At 36.7% G+C, this 18104-nt stretch overlaps 2 protein-coding genes across 2 annotated transcripts; one reads left to right on the top strand and one right to left on the bottom strand.

Annotated features, from left to right (window-relative positions):
• Window positions 1-3164: 3164 nt before the first annotated feature.
• On the bottom strand, window positions 3165-3518 carry LOC145067083 (putative mitochondrial protein AtMg00240). The gene has a single exon (XM_079014297.1). The coding sequence runs from the start codon at window positions 3516-3518 to the stop codon at window positions 3165-3167; it is 354 nt and encodes a 117-aa protein (XP_078870423.1).
• A 9170-nt stretch (window positions 3519-12688) lies between these two features.
• Window positions 12689-14093, top strand: LOC145070551 (transcription factor TCP15-like). Its single transcript, XM_079017491.1, has one exon. The coding sequence runs from the start codon at window positions 12940-12942 to the stop codon at window positions 13960-13962; it is 1023 nt and encodes a 340-aa protein (XP_078873617.1). The 5' UTR covers window positions 12689-12939; the 3' UTR covers window positions 13963-14093.
• The last annotated feature ends 4011 nt before the right edge of the window (window positions 14094-18104 follow it).

Raw genomic sequence — 18104 nt, forward strand, 5'->3', positions numbered from 1 at the left:
ACTTTCTTCGTTCTAGGAGCTTTAGGTGGTGCAGATGGTTCAGCTTCAAGGTTTCGTTTCCCACCCTTCTTTGGAGATGGAGCTGGCTTAGATGGACCAACCTTCGTGCCCTTCTTCTTCCCTCCCTTCTTGGGTTTATCCGTTTCAAGGACCTTTTGCATTTCGTCTGTCAATGGGCGAAAGCCTGAGAGGAGTAAAGTGTGTTAGGCTCGCAGTACATCACTCACAACCGGTATGTCACGAAGCATTGATTCAGGAATCGAACCGATAATGTTGAATTTGGAGTTGTTAGCAAGAATGATGTTCATTGTGTGGAAGATCTGAATAGAATCCAAAGACGAACCTTCCATATAAGGATGTCAAACTTGTTGATCGCCCTTATAACAACGATACACCAGAAGTGAGCACAGAAAATTTCACTGTGTCGAGTGGTTGAGAGAGTACTTTGTATGAACTGAGCCTAGAGAACTGACCCGTAGTAAAAGTTGATGTCGTAGTAGATTTCATACATTATCATCATAAAGAATTTGCTAGCATAGTCTCAGCCAGTAACCTGTTAAGAGATACTCTTGAAGAGCAGTGTGAAAAAGCCATTCCACATTGGCGGCAAGTTGGGATTTTTGAACTTGGAAACTATAGTTAACGATAGTCCATTTGGTAGAACATCTCCAAAATTGCTGAGTTGGAGATGCTTTCAGGGTTAATTAGGTCACAACCCAGAGGAAGCATTAGGAGGTTATAGAACCTCGATTTTGTTACGTGAGTTTTTGGGTTGTTGATTTCGAACGTGACCAGTTCTTCCCCTTTTTGATAACTAGCAATGAATTAGGCCTTTGAAAGATACACCAGAGGAACACTTCTGACTTAGTGAGTGCAACAACAAGTGGAGAGTACTTTAAACATTCGACGATGGGTTGTAGAGACTCGTCGTATTTGGTGGGTTCAGGATTGAGAACCATGTTATGATTGGCCTTGATATTGAGGATTGAGGACTGAGCCATGGTTTCTGCAACAGAAGGAGTCTCCGAAGAAGCTACCATTGATGCGTGTTGATGAAGAAGATGAACAGTAGAGAAAGAATAATCGCCGGAGGATTTGTTTGCTTTTTGAATGTGGTAATTGATTAATGGAGCGTCGAAATCCTTTTCTACGGAGTAGTAGGTGAGCGAAAACTGTCGATTTGTAGCATCGGTTACTGAAAAGGCGCCTAAGATGCCGCGTTAGATACGTGCTTTCATATTTGAATCAGTTATGAACTTTTGCTGTTGATTTAGTAATGAACTTTCGCAGTGATGGGTCATCAACAAGTCTACAAAACTAAAGCAAATGTAAGTGCCACGAACCAAACTTTGGCAAATCACAAGTATCTTCATGTGAGAGTGTGCCAAAGATAAAGAAATAAAGCAAATTTTTGTGGGATATTAGTGATGTCTTATAAATTCACAAAGCAGTGGATCCCGGGCAACGATCTCTTCCTTTGGAGTCAAGAGAGACTCTAAAGTGTCTGTGTTGTTTCCCGTTGAATTACGATCACATGTTTGTTGAGAAACAATGAAAGACATATTTTGATTAGGTTTAAGGGTGGTTTTATCTTCAATCAAACAATGAAACTTGATATAAGTCTGAATGTTCGATGAAGTACTTGTCTGACCGGTGTAGCCATAAAAACAAGTATGCTATGGAAATATTTTGAGTGGCTAGCATTAGCATAGAAATCTCAAGAAAAATAAAAACTAGATCTATTGGGTCGAAACGTCTTAGGACTAGAACGTCTCATTAAGATCACACAAAAAGAAAAACAAGAATTCAAGGTACTGATCACGAAAGTGGACATTCTTTAATTCCATGGTGAAATATCTAGAACATGTATATTGTTCTCCGTCAATTTGTATATATGTGTTGGATTTTGGGTTTCACTCAATTCGTGGTGATAACGAATTTAAGATCATAAACACAGAATTGGTTATAACCATAGACCTCAATGGTAACTTTTGAGAGTCTCAAGGGTTACATTTGTGAATGCAAAAGGTGATGGAGAAATGGTATGAGGTGGTTCCAAATAAAGAATGTACCTTCGCTATGCGAAAATGACAAAGCAGGTAACTCTTAACTCGATGTGAGAAGAGTCAGGTAGCTCATGACTTATGCGAATTAAGAGACTTATTGGGAAGAAACGATTGGTGTTGTCAAGTCATTAAGGCTTCAACATAGAAAGTCGTTGAGGATTTGGTCTACATGCAACAACATGCTTCTAGGGATACTTAACTAGTGCATAGATAAAAGAGTTGATACCTGCCCCAACATTCGTAATTGAGATCACCAAGATTCTTGACTGGTAACCTGCTCAATTATCCAAAATGTTTGGTATATTTGGAATATAATAAGAAAAATAAGAAAATAAAGAAAATATTTTTGTAATTTTGTTTTTCTGATAAAGAAATAAAATATTTTTGTATTTTCAATGTTTTGAAAAAGAAGTAAAAGCAAAACAAATAATATGTGTTTGGACTTTCGTTTTTCTGAAAAATAAATAAACACAAAAATAAGTAAAGAAAATGTACAAAGGATATAAGAAAATTCCAAACCACGAATGAACAGTAGACTGCGAGTCACTGCGAACATTCGCACCAATTCATAGTGTGAATAGTTAGTTGCGAGTCATTGCGAGCGTTCGCACCAATTCACAGGACAAAAGGATGTATGCAAGTCACTGCAAGCGTTCACACCGATTCATAGGCCTATCAAAAATTTATGACTGGGAAGGTGATTTCGGAACAGATTCAGCCTCTATCATTCCTAAGACTGGTAGAATACAATTGAAGGATTGTTCAGGTAAGGCTTTCATGAAGATATCGGCTAACTAATCAGCAGATCTAACAAAGTGTATCTCGACATGTCCATCTTCCACATGATCTTTGATGAAGTGATACCTCAGTGCAATATGTTTCGTCTTTGAATGATGCACCGGGTTGTGACAAATGTGAATGACACTTTCAGAATCACAATATAAGGGGATTCGCTTCATGTTGATGCCATAGTCACAAAGTTGACTTTGAATCCATATAACTTGTGAAGTGCAGGACGCAGCAACTATGTACTCAGCTTCAACAGTCGATAGGGAGATGCAAGTTTGCTTTTTGGATTGCCAACTCACGAGTTTGCCATCAAGATCCTCCCGTTGTACTTTTTCTATCTAGATTGCAGCCTCCAAGATCAGCATCTGAAAACGCTTGCACAAAGAAACCTGAACTCGAAGGGTACCATATTCCCAATGAGGATGTTCGCTTGAGATATCTGAAGATGTTCTTAACAGCTGTCATGTGAGGTTCACGAGGATTCGCTTGAAACCTGGCACAATAGCAAACCGAAAACATGATATATGGACGACTAACAGTCAGATACATCAATGAACCTGTCATTTGACGATAGAGTGTCATATCAGCAGCCGACTTGTTCAAAGATGGAGTTAGTTTCATTCTGAATTCCATTGGAACCTTCACTTTTGAATCTCCCACCATTCCAAACTTAGAGAGTAAGGTCTTTGTATAAGCATCCTGATTTATGAAAATACCTTCCTGACTCTATCTTATATTCAATCTAAGGAAAAAGTTAATCGGACCCATGGAGCTCATCTCAAACTTAGTTTCCATCAACTTTTGGAACTCAGCTGTTAAGTTGGGGTTAGTTGATCCGAAAATGATGTCATGAACATAAATTTGGACAATCATCAAGGGGTCTCCATCTTTCTTGTGAAATAAGGTTGGATCGACCGATCCCTGTTTAAATTTAGCCTATTTTAAAAAAACAAGTTAAAGTTTTGTACCAGGCTCTTGGAGCTTACTTTAGACCATAAACTGCCTTGTCCAAAATGTAGCAGTGGTTCGGATACTTTTCCTTTATGAACCCTAGTGGTTTTTCCACATACACTATTTTTTCGAGTTCCCCATTAATGAATGCACACTTGACGTTCATCTGATAAACTTCAAAGTTCTTGTGTGTTGTGTATGGCAGAAAGATGTGAATAGATTCTAACATTGTAACAGGTGTGAAGGTTTCTTCGTAGTCAATGCCTTCTTCCTGACAATACCCTTTAAGAACGAATCTTGCCTTGTTTCGAATCACATTACCTTCTTTATCCATCTTGTTGTGAAATACCCATTTAAGAGCAACAACAGATACATCCTTTGGAGTGGGAATAAGTCTCCAAACTTTGTTTCGTTCGAATTTGTTGAGCTCCTCCTGCATCGCTTGTACCCAATCAGAGTGATCAAGAGCAATTTGAACGTTTTCAGCTTCAATTTTGGAGATAAACGAATTGAACATGCAAAATTCCACTTTAGAGAATAGTTCAGTTCGCTTCGCCTTTTGTTGAGCTCTCGTAAAAATACCTAAAGATGAATCTCCTATGACTTGATTTTTCGGATGATCTTTAGTCCATTTAGTCAATGAAGGGTAATTTGGATCATATGTTGGATCCAATTATGCATTCACTTCTTCAAACTCTGACTGTACATCGGAATCATCATTCGCATTTCTATCCCCCCCCCCATCGAATGATGTATATATGTCTTCTTCTGGATTCGGATTCTCCCCCTGGAAAGGTGGTTCTAAGCTGATTTCAGGGGTTTCGTTCTCCCTTTGAACAGGAATATCATATGAGGAGGTTGAAGTAGAACTCCCCCCCCCCATGTGGTGTTGCATTCGCATCTGTAGGTTGAAATGGAACTTCAGGATCTTTCTTAGTGGTATGTTCCTGTTCCATTTCTTTCGCAACATCATCAATAATTTTCTTCAATTCATCTTCCTTGTTGTCTGCTGCTTTGGACTCTGAGGAGATTGCTTTTTCTGGTTCGTCAAACAAATTCAAGAACTCCTCGTAGAGATTGGAAAGTGGGATGGTAGCATGATTCTTTTTAGGAAATATTTCCTTTGATGGACTATCATTCTTTCGAAACTTCTTTAAGTAATTATCATCAAAAGTGACATAGTAGGTTTCTTCTATCTTTTTGGATCTTTTGTTGAGAAACCTATATGCTTTAAAAGTTAAAGAATACCCCAGGAAGATACCTTCGTCAACCTTCACATCGAATTTGTTCCATTGCTCCTTTGAGTTGAAGATAAAGCACCTGGAACCAAAAACATGGAAAAACTTGACATTAGGTTTTCACTTATTTATGATTTCATATGGGGTGATAGAGAATCGCTTATTGAGGAAAGATCAGTTTTGAGTAAAGCAAGTAGTTCCTATCATATCCGCCCAGAAGTAAAGTGGCAGATCTGCGAATGACAACATGGTTCTCGCAGCTTGTACAACGAACAATTTTGTATTTCAACTAACCCATTTTGTTGAGGAGTATAAAGAATTGAAAAATTATGAGTTACTCCTTTTGCAGTTAGGAATTCTTCAAACGCTTGGTTTTTGAATTCTAGATCGTTGTCACTACGAACGTTACGAACCAGATTTCGTAGTTGTACTTCTATCTGCGTTATGAAGTCCTTCAGCGTAGGAGTGGCTTCTAATTTCTGTTTATGAAATTGCACCCAAGTGAATCTGGAAAAATCATCTATAATAACGGGAATATAACGATTACCGCCAATGATTTCAATCGTAGAAGGACCACAAAGGTTAGATGACTCTTCCTGCTCTGTTTCCCCATTTTGTAAGCTACACATAGATGTTCTTTGTCAAATTTCTGGAGTGGTAACCCTCGCACATGATCACCAAGGACAATCTTGTTGATATCTTTAAAATTGAGTTGCAAGAGTCTCCTATGGCACAGCTATCTGTCATCATTGGAAGCTTTCGCAAGTAAGCAGATTGCAGGCTTCCCTTTGATGGGATTCAGATTTAGCGGATACATTTCACCTTTTCGTTTGACTTCAGGAGCACAGTCTTGGACTTCTTTTCGATTATTTCTAATCCTTCATTGTCAAATGAAACTTTTAGTCTGGTTCCCACCACCAACTGTGAAACTCTAATGAGGTTGTGTTTCAGTCCTTCCACGTACGCGACCTTGCGAATTGAAAACTCTGCATTGGTTATCATCCCATAACCTTTGATTTCACCAAGGGAACTGTCGCCATATTTCACTCTTCCTCCATCCTTTAGTGCTCTGAACTTTCGTAGTTCTTCCTTCCTACCTGTCATATGAAGCGAGCAGCCACTGTCGATGTACCATTCAGTGTCAAACTGCTTGTCACGTATTACGTGTGAAAGTTAAGCAGATTTAGGAACCCAAAGTTGTTTGGTACCTTGTGAGTTTCTCACAGGAAAAGAAATAACAGGATCAACCAAATAAGTTCTTTTTATTAAGGTTGTTTTATTTTTATTTGTGATTTGAAAAACAATAATCCTTTTGTCTTTTGAGTTCGTATCCTTAGAGTATAGATTCTTTGGTTTATTTTGGATTTGTTGTTTAACAATCTTTTTCTCAGCTATTTTAGGATTAGCCTCAGATCTTTTAAGAGAAATCTTAGGCTCCAAAACTATCTTTCCTTTTCCTTTGACATCCCGTGAAGTCCTCGCAGAATGCGAAACATTCATATTGGAAGAAAAGTGAGATTTGGTTTTCTGCATAGGATTTGCACGGTTTGAAAAAGAATGGTTTTTGAAAAACTTTTTGATTCGAGACTTGTGGAGCATGATTTTTTTGGAAATTATTAGGTTTTGCATGTTAATAGTTTCGCATTTGGATTGGATTTTTCTCTATGAACAAAGTTGGGATTCTTAGGCTGCCAAAATTGCTTTCTTTCCTTGAGATTCTTGTTGTGTCTGGGATTCCTTTGGTGTTTTGAGTTGCGAAATGCTTAGACGATTTGTGAACACTTGCCCTAGGTTTTGGCTTTCTGGTAGGGGTTTAGGTCCAAACTGAAGATGTGTCACTTGGAACGTTCTTAGTCCCACTTGGACTACCCTTTTCGTAGCTTGAATAGACTTTGTTTAGGGGTTTTGCTACGTATCGACTCTTCCATTTCCATGACGTCATTTCAGATAAAGCTTTGGTTTTGTCTACTTTGTCAATTGGAGCAAACTAGAAGAACTCATCACAGCCATCTTTGTTATCATCTTCGACCATGGACGTTAATTAAACTGTTTGATTTTTGTTTAGTCCTTTAGTTGTAAAAACTTGGTTAGGAACAGTTTGAACTGTCAGGAAAACAGTTGCTTTGGCTTTTAAAGCTTTAGATTTGTTCTCAGAAACACGTGTGAACTCAACTGAATTTTCAGAAATTAGGACTTTTGCAGGTAAATGTTCATTTTTAACAAACTCAGAGCAGTCAACCTCATCCTCCACAGAGATTTCACTCATATCACTTTCATCGTCGAATTTAGAAAGGTTTTCAACATCAAGTTTATTTTCTGAATTTAACTTGGTGCTTAATGATTCAAACTTCTGTGCAGTTTTGGATTTGATTTGCTCTTTGGATTTTTCATCTAAAAGTTGTTTGAGCAAGTTTTTGTGATCTTTAGACTTTATGAAAGATTCAATTTTGTCCAGTCCTATTCTGCATGCGTCTAAGGTTTCGTCTGATGAGACGATGGATTCGCACCTGTAACACTGCGTCGATTTCTTCCTCTTTCAACTCAAGAAAGGGCAAAATCATCTTGTGAATTTTCTTCCCGATCTAACAATTTAGATGCAGCAGAGTAATATTAAAATAAAGTCTTTTGGCAATCAAACAAAAAATATTACGTTGTTTTAAGAGATTAATTATCTATCTGCAAATAAATAGACTCATCCATAGACTTAGAGAAATCTGACTCCAACTTTTCAATTCATATGCGTCTCTCTTCACTTTTTGACGAAACCCTGCTGAGTTGATCGGTTAAGTTAGAAGTTGTTATGCGAGTTTGTTTTAAACTATCACTTAAACTTGAAAATGTGTAATTTAAGTCGTTCAATTCAGTTTCATATCTAGACACAGGTATATTCAAAGATTCGAGAATGGATTTTATCTTGTTGATGACCTCCTCGCACTCGCTTATTTGCTCAGGGACTGGTTTCGCAGCGAAAAAACTATCGACACCACGTCCACCATCAGTCGCATAGCCTCTCATCTCTGACACTTCACTTGTAACCATCAAACACCTTCCATGAGTAGGTCTGCGAACATCGTCGTCATCAGAGTCAGTCGACCAGACCTCAACTTTGCCAAACTCATCTTCAGCTTCGTTTTTCTGCACAATCAAAGCAGGCATAATATTATCATCATTTTTCTTCTTTTTTTATCTCCTCCAACTTTCGAAGAGAATAAGCTTCATCATCCTCTCCTTCCTTCTTCTCATTCAATCTTCTCAGCATGCACTCCTTGGTCAGATGGTTTTTGCCATGACAGTAGGTACAATCATAGCTAGAGTCCCCCATGAGCTTCTTATCCTTCTTCGCTTCTTCTTTCTAAGAGTTATTCGCACTCTCCTCCTTTACCTTTTTAGAGCTATAACTGCCCTGCCAGCTTCGGCTCTTGTTTCGACCGAAGTTGTTCTTTGCGAATCTTTTTGGATTCGATACCATCAAAGCGAACTCATCCTTAGAAAGTTCAAAATTTGAGAGATCAGACTCTGAACCTTCACCATCTACAACCCTTTTAACCTTCGTAACAAGGGCCAGTGATCCCATTCTAGAAACTATCTTCCCTTTTTTCGTCAGTTCAGCTTCATGTAACTTCAGTATTCCAACTAGCTTCACCAATGTGTAATTCTTGAACTGTTCATGTGCTTTTACAGTTGAAACGACAGCCTTCCATTCAAATCTCTGCCCGTTCATGAATGTGACCTTGTGCTCGATAAGTTCACATCCAATCCTATGCTTCATCTTACTGAGAAGATGATTATAGCGATTGAAAGTTTGATCTAGATTCTCTTCAGGCTTTTGTACAAACGCTCCAAACTCTGAAAGTAGTAGAGTCTGAGTGGAATGCTCTAGATCAGCATCCGTTGAGTATAGTTCTTTAAGACTATACCAAATGGCTTTTGATGTGTCGTACGAACTAACCAAACGAAAAGTGTCTGGTGGCAAGGCAAATCAGATGATCCTTATTGCTTTAACATTGCTTATCAGCTTCTCCTTCTCATCTTGTGACATGTCTTTTACTTCAAGAAGAATTTTGTTGTAATCTTGTTGAGTTTTAATTTCTCTTCTTGTTCTTGTATAAGTAAACGTTTGAATAGTAATAGCTTCCCATATCAAATAACCATGGTCTTCAAGCCCAAGGACGTAGTCTTCAAAATGCAACGCCCACACTTCATAATCGTTGGGAAAAAAAGAATGGGAATTCTGGTTGTAGATCCAATGTTGCTTGAAAGATTTATTGAGTTAACATGAGAATCGTTTGTCATATTTAGAGACTGAAAAAACCTGTATGAATCAGATGTGTAAACTAAATAGTTTTTGAGTAATATAAAGATCAAAGATCAGCGTTAATAACAACAATGACGGCTGAACCAGATCCTATAATAGCGGAAACCCTAAAAACTATTTCAACAGAAGAGATGCGTATAGATTACAGTCTCATGCTCTGATACCAATTGATGAGTCAAAAACTCTAAAGATCGATTAGATTCAAACAAGTAATAACAATCAAACAAGAATATGAATCAAGAATGTGTCGAATGATTATAAATCACAGCCTCAGAAGAGCCCGATGAAGAACTGCTAGTGTAGAGGTGTGTAAGGTTTACAATGACACGATTAACATTTACATGATGCATGCATGCACCTTAAATAGTAAAACCCTAATAATGAATCACAAGTGGACAGGCCCAACCCGGATACATAATAGACTAACTAAAAGGCCCAAAAGACGCAACACTAAATACCCAACATACATCACATCCAATTTTCATGCACATATCATCTTTATGGATATCTCTAACGCCCGCGTTATATTGCTAGACATTAATAATATAATATACTTCTAATGGTTAATAACTATAACTTTTATATGAAGTAAATAAAGAGAACAGTTAAGTATTATGTGTTATATGTGTAGTTATATGTAGTATACGTGCTTAAAACGATATAATAAAATAAATAAAATAAAATATGCGTCTTAAATAGAATTATAATTAGGCCGAATAACCCTGATGAAAGTCGAGATAATCTTGATGATGACTCTAGGGATATAAGGAATACTCAAATTGCGTTTAGAACGAAAAAATTATGACCCGTTGAAGTTTCGTGTTCAAACCGATTTGGCAATGAATGTCGTAAAAAGTGAATTTTTAATAGGTTGCTTATTAGCCTAAGTGATCTAAACGAATGTTGTAGTAATTGTAAAACCAAGAGCATGCATATAGAGAATGCCTAATTTTGACTTGGTATAAGGAAGTTATGATTTTTCGAAGTTTCAGAGTTGCAGTGCGAACACAAAAATCGAATATGAATCAGTTGATTTTAGCCGAAGGAATCTAAACGAGAATCAAAGATCACGTTAATAGGCGGCCTTCGATATAAAGATAGTCGAGAACGAACGTCGGACAAGAGAGTTATGAATTTTAACCGACTTTAACAGTCTAAGCTTGTAAAAAATATAACTTTAAAAATAAATTCAAAATTAGCCGACAGAGTCTTACTGAAAGTTGTAGATCTCCTGGATAGCTACACCTGGATATAAAACTCATCAAAAAGGAGCTCATATGAAGAAGATATGAATTTTTAAAGAAAATAAAAAATTTCGAGTGCAATCACGCATAGAGACAGCATACGTAGTGCACATCTAACATCAACAAAAATTCTGACACATGTCGCCACTTAGGCAAGGCCACATCAACACCCTAACCATTTATGTGGCGTGCCCCAATAGAAACGTGCCTTTCAAAAATGGCTACAAATTGCTTGCTCTCCATATATGTTGCTCACAATTCACCCCTTCAACCTTTCTATCTCGAGTTCTTCCTGATTTTGCTCTTGATTTTTCTTAGTTTTATTCTTCGGTGTAGCCTCGAGGTCCCCAGGAGCCCGACAACTAATAGTTATCAGGACGGAGTTCCACAAGTGATTCCAAGCCGCTGTTATATTTATATTCATAGTCGTTGTTATGAATTGATAAAAAAGATTTTTCAGTGATTCCAAGTCATTATACTTATTGATATACTTATGGGGGTGACGTCTAGGCAATATATAGTGAGGTGTTTAAAGTAGGATTTCAAATTAGTATACTCTTACCAAACGGACCCTATCTTTGATATGATCTTATCTAGTTGCTCTTTACGTGATAGATTTTGATGTAGACATTGAGATTGTTGAGAAAACTGGACTATTAGTTATTCATAAGAAAAAAAACTAACACTTCGTGATTATTGAACCTATGTCACATCAAAGAAAAGGCTAAGTGTTGAAGCGAAGCACTGCCATCCACTTTAATAAGTGAGTGCATAGTTACTTTCCGCTTACACATTTATATAAAGTATCTAGATGATTAAATGATATGTGTGCGTATTATTTGAATTACTTGATATATGTGTTAGATAAATTATATGATTTCACTTGATTTAATCATATATGTATTTTTTTTTTTATATTTATATAAAATATATGAGGTAGTGATAGGTGATGAAATGATGAGATGGTGATGAGAGGACTCGACTATTGATAAACCAGTCATCTAGTAGTCATCTAGTAGATCATAGATGAAGACGACAAACTATTCTAGATAATCCAGTAAGAACGCTAGCGGTCTCGCAACCTGTAGGTGATAATGAACAATTTGTTCATTTGATGTACTCTATCCCCTCCCACACCATTGACTTTTGACCAGTTTGATTGTTAGTCAAACTTTAAGGATTTAGGTTGTAGACTGGGTGTGACCTTTGTTTTGTTATAGGAGTTCGTGTAGCTGCCTTTATGTTATTTAGAAGATTATTATCCAACTTACGATTCATGTGAATCTTCTTACTATACTGTAGGACAATGGGTGTCAGGTTATGCTAATTGTTTTGTGACTCTTTCATGTTTGATTTTATGCTTATTAGGTTGGGCTCGTTGGGGTAGGCCCATTTATATGTTTAATGGGTTGGGCTCGAATATATGAATGTTGGGTTGGCCTGTATGGATGAAACATAATTGTTGGACTTGGCCCATTAATTGTATGGTATATAGTATTTTGGGAAACTCACTAAGTTTTGTGCTTACGGTTTAAATTTAAATGTTTCAGATATTTCTGATAGCAATGGGAAGAGTCCGACATGATCGCACCACATCGGCATTTATGTTTTGAGATGTTCCGCCTACCTAAATTACTCTAAAATAAAAGTCATTTTTTGTGTTACAAATATTTTAGAATTTATTTTAATGACACCAAAAAATCAATTAGGGGCTTTTTTAGTAAGAAGTTAAACCATAATGGTTCTCTCATCATTTTCCCTATTTATAATCCGACACCTAGTGTACTAAGACGATGCCAAAACTCCTAAATAACAAACAAAAAGAAAGTTGTCATGTACTAAGAATTAGGAAAGGGAAATAACCATATTCTCCCAAAGGTGAGAATTTAGCTCACCCTATTAAGAAGAACGAATGAAGGCCGTTTACTATTTTCTGTTTTATGTTCAACAATATAATTCGACCAAAAACATCATGATTAAAAATTATTAGTTTAAATCCTTAAAAGTGTAGATTTTAGAAAGAAAGAAAAAAAAAATAGATCGAATACCCATAGTATAGCCCACACTGTATAATTGCCACTCATTATGTTTGTTGCTTAAAGCTTCTTGACAACAATCTCTCGTCTATCTCTCTCATCCCTTTCTAATTTTTTAGAGAGAGAAAATCAAGAAAACCCACATCCCCATTCCTCGGGAATTCAAAGATCCAGTTTTAGAGAGAGAAGTGGAGCCTAGAGAGAGAAAGCAATACAAGAATCATCAGACCCACAAGTGATATCACTCAAAAATTCCATACTTGAGGCCCAGAAAACAACCCCATCAGATATATAATCGTCATGGATGCTCAAAATCAAACTGATTTCCGCCGACTAAACTTCCCACTACAGCTGCTAGAAAAAAGATCCGGTGGTGAAGGTGAATCTCCGTCACCGGAAACGGTAGTCGCCGAAGACCTGCAAACTTGTCCTAAACCAAAACCACCAGCACCAAAAAGAGCTTCAACAAAGGACCGACACACTAAGGTTGATGGCCGTGGCCGCCGGATCCGCATGCCGGCCACCTGCGCCGCTAGGGTCTTCCAGCTGACGCGTGAACTGGGACACAAATCCGATGGAGAAACGATCGAGTGGCTGTTACAGCAGGCGGAACCTGCTGTAATCGCGGCCACCGGAACCGGGACAATTCCGGCTAACTTTACTTCCTTGAACATCTCTCTCCGGAGCTCAGGATCCACCATGTCGGCAGGACACACCTCTTACCTGAGAAACGGTTTCAGCTTCGTCACCAGTCAACCGATGTCGCAGTATTTGAATTTTTCAACATCCGCAGTCAAACAAGACTCGTCGTCCTGCTTAGATCTGCGGAGTATTCCGATGGGTGTTGCATCAAGTTACATGATGCAGTCGAGTTCAGGTTCGATCCCGGCGAGTAACACTCAAACACCACCGCCGACGTCGTTTTTAATGATGGGAAACCCTAATACAAACACAACTACCACCACTAGTTCTCACGCCATTACCGGCGATCCTACATGGAATTTTCCGTCAAACAGTAACCACATCACTAATAATAATACTACTAACGATGATCATGCGTATAGAGGAGGTTTAGGGAGTAATATCAGTAATGGTGGTGGGTTACATTTTATGAATTTTGGTACACCAATGTCACTCTTTCAAGGGCAGCAGTACGGCGGCGGTACAGTGGCGCCAACCGAAGGACATCTGGGGATGCTGACGGCATTGAGCCCTTTCCGGCCGATTTTCAGTATGGGTGCTTCTGATCATCTCTTAAGCGGGTTGAATCCGCATGATCGTGGTCATGATCATCATGAAACAAGCTCCAGCCATCACTCTTAGGTATTTTGTGTGGTTTGAAGTTTGAGTAGTTATATATATTAAAAAAAAAACAAAAAAAACAAACCATATATATTATTTTGGATTAATTGTGCCTTAATTTTCTTAATTTGTATGAAATTCAATTTTGAAAAGAGTTATTTAGTTTGATATTAGGGTTTCAGTTGATAACTGCGTGTCTGTTTGTTTAATTATGTTCTTATATTAAATACGTACCCTTTATGATATACTTCATTAAGATATGTCATTAAGAAATTTAATTCTTGTTCTTCCTTCAATATCATGTTCTGTAATTCATCTGTTTATGCATACGTACTTTTTTTTTTTTTTGAACGGCGAAATATCATATTTCCATTTTCCCTCAAAATAATCAGGCATTTCCGACATACTACTTTGTTTTTTTTTTTTTTTTTTAATAAAAAAAAAAAGGCAAAAACTGTTGGAAATTAAAGACAGCTAATTTGATCCTTAAATCGCTTTAGAGACCAGATTTGAAAACTCTATTCGAGCTTCAAAAAGAAATATCTAGACATTCAATTATGGGTCAAAATCAAGTAATTAAACAAGTCATAATCAGCATTAATTAACATCTTTAATGACAAAAGAACCACATCGCTACAGTTTTTACTACAATAAACGCAAGATTACTATACTTATATGCATGCATGCGTACATACACATCACATATGTATATCGAGCTGTCTATCATCATACATACGTACATCATATTTTCCTCAAGATCTGAAAGATGAAATTTTTATCGACTAACTAATAATGTATAGATTCAAAATCGCGTAGAGGAATTAGTACTTAGATTCCTATCCATTCTAAATAGGCGATTTTAAATCCATTCTGAAACCCTTCATGTGCACATAAGCAAGCATGCATTTACATCAATAGTTTACTCAGTACCACACCAAATATTCCCATCTCCTTTTATCATATAACTGTATAAGTTGGCTGCAGCTTCGTAAAAGTGGTAGTGCTAGTGCTTCATCTTTGGCCCTACCACATATTGCTATAAAGTACAATTAAAAAAGAACACGGGTACATGTATAACATGCACGTCTAGTTGTTTCGGTTTTCGTCTTATCGTTAATGAAATCCGATTTCAAATAGTCTAAACGACATAGGGGGTGAGATGTCCTGTCAATATAGTCAGAATCCTTTTATGATAGCCATGAGATACTAACATGCGAGTAACAAAAACTTTAATTCTCGGATTAATTAAGGTTTTCTAGAAATGCATCAGACGGACGGTTAAAATTTCATCCACTCAAACTGTCAAACATGGTCTTCTGAGTGTTTTTATTTCTTTTATAAAAAAAATTGTCTTTTTTTATTTTTCCATTGAATTTATATAGTATATTATAGAGTAAAGAAACCTAATGCTTCTCTCTTTTCTTGTTGGATCATCATGATTACCCTACTGAAAGCAGCCTTTTCTAAAAGTTACAAATATACATAAACTTACAACTTAGGGCTTGAAAGATCTTTGATGTGCGATGTGCAAGCTGTGATGATACTATAGCACCTTTTATATATAAATAAAGAAAAATTAAATGTTTATTTTATTTTTAGGTAAAGGTCACTACAAGAAAAAAAAAAAAAAAAAAAAAGAAATTAACAAAGTTGCCGTAAAGGCTAGCAAAATCATCAGTAAAAGCAATAGCCTAGCAGCCGATGTCAGGTCGCCGGTAAAAAATCGTCGATATTGCTCTGTCACCAGGATCGGTCCAAACATATATGGGGACCGTGGCGAAAAGAAAAAAAAATGTCCTCTTACAGACAAATATAATAAAGATTCAAAAAATATATCATTTATTATTCAGTATAAACACGTTCAATTAACAATAATAAACAAACCAAATTGTTTATCTTTTAACCTAGTTTGAGTATGAACCAAATTTAGGCCCTAAAAATCATTTAGGTAATATTTTTATATATATATATACACTACATAGCCAAGAAATTTTGAGCCCCCAAGAGACGTGGGTCCTGCGCGGTCATCCGGGTTACCCACCGTCTGGACCGGTCATGTCTGTCACTATTGCTTAAAACATCGTCAGTAAAGATATTTGTTGTCACTAATGCTCTTGTCGCCAGTAATACCTATGACGCCGCTAATGTTCTTGTTGCTGATAATTCCTTTCGTCGCCGGTAATAACAATTTTTATTTTTAATTTATCTTTAAATCAGATTTTGGGTGCAAGAAAACCGATACGTAACGACACTAAATACATAAAAAAAAAGTTATATAATGACATCTAATTAGGTACCAAATAGTGTTATAATTAATTTCATACTAAAATAAACAGCCAAAATTTTATAATTCCAATAAGTATTAAAGTATCACAACAAGTCTAACATACAAAACACAAACTAATTATCCAACTAACCATCATCTCCGTTCTCGTCGTTTCCTCCTTAACCTTTCCCTAATTGAAAAAGCGTTTAAAGTTCCTCCTACACACCGGGTCGTTGAGCATTGCTCAAAAATTTTCCATCTATATCATAAATAACAACATATATAAACTTATAAATTAAATTAACAAACATAAACAAAAACTATCAAAGTACATTGCTATTTCTGGCACATAAATACAAGAATTACCAAAAGTACATTGCTATTTCTTGCACTTAGGACAAAAACACAATTACTAGATCAACATGTATTTATTGATGCCAAAGTACATTACTATTATTAAACGAGGGATAAAAAACTAATGTACATTGTTATTTTTTGCACTTAAAACATAAACACAATTACCAAATCAACATGTATTTATAGATCATTATATAGATATGTGAGACTTTGAGATAAAAGTACTCAAAAAGCAATCCTAAAACGAGGACAACCAGAAATTAATTTATAAATCATTTTCAGGCGAGTGTTTCTAGGGTCATGACGATTACAAAGAAAACACAAACAAATAGAATTTATAAGATTTGTTCGTTATCTATAGCATCTTACTTTTGTATATTTTTGTTATTTATGGTATTTGATTTTATTTTAAGTTTTCTATAACAACATTGTACTTTAAATATTACATTGTTGTTTTCTATTTGAGCGTTGTACTTTCTTTATATTTTTGTTATTTATAACATTTTATTTTTATTTTTTTCCAATTAAAGCATTGTAGTGGTTTACTTTATGTTTTAATTGCTAATAATAGCATCTGTACCGTTTCACAAATATGACTCAAAAATTTCATTTTTAAGTTTACCAAATCACAAACATACAACATCATTGATTACAAGATCACGAAAACACAACATAGTTATAGTGTATAATCAAGACAATTCATGAGAAAGACATTATCAGAGCCTAAGTCCCAAAATCCTTACTGCAGAAAAATACAATGTGATGTGACGTGATCAAGTTGGCCCCTTCCCATTTGAGTTGAAAGTACCTAAAACACAAATTAAAACAGTAAGCACAAAGCTTAGTGAGTTTCCCTCACCATACCACATATAACACAAACATATTGTCAAACATATATGGGTGCCCGACCTACACCGCCGAGCATATCTGGGTGCTCGACCTATCTCGCCAGGCATATCTGGGTGCCCGACCTACTCTGTCAGGCATATATAAGTGCCCGACCTACCCTTTCAAGCATATCTGGGTTCCCGACCTACCATTCAGTTTGTTTCAACCGATTACGGGGTCTATTTCGCCTCTACCACTACCATATAATAACATACATAAATCACATAGTCATCAAGCAATTCATGAACCATGATAATTATCACATAGACAACCATCATACTATACAATAAATAAAGGGTCGACATTGGTGCCTTCGACCCATAACATTCACAAAGGGAGACTCACCTCAACTGCGAATGTCAAATCATACTCCTTGGGCGACTCGAAACTCGTCTCCCTATAGCACAACAACTTTCTAATTTGACATTGGATCTAAACTTGCCCCCAAGACCCAAACCCTGATGCATGACATAAGGAAAGGTTCCCTAATCTTTGCCCTATTGGGCCTCTTCCTTCGAAGGCCCAATTTTCAAATTAAAATGTCTAAGTCCGTCCAACTAAGTAAGGCCCAGTACCATAAATCCTAGACCTAGGCCCAAAGGCCTTAATCTACAGGTGGGCTTAAGGCCCAACAACTCCAAGCCCAAAATCC

The sequence above is a fragment of the Lactuca serriola genome, chromosome 8, assembly GCF_051521515.1.
Source record: "Lactuca serriola cultivar US96UC23 chromosome 8, Lser_US96UC23_V15, whole genome shotgun sequence".
NCBI classification, from domain to species: Eukaryota; Viridiplantae; Streptophyta; class Magnoliopsida; order Asterales; family Asteraceae; genus Lactuca; species Lactuca serriola.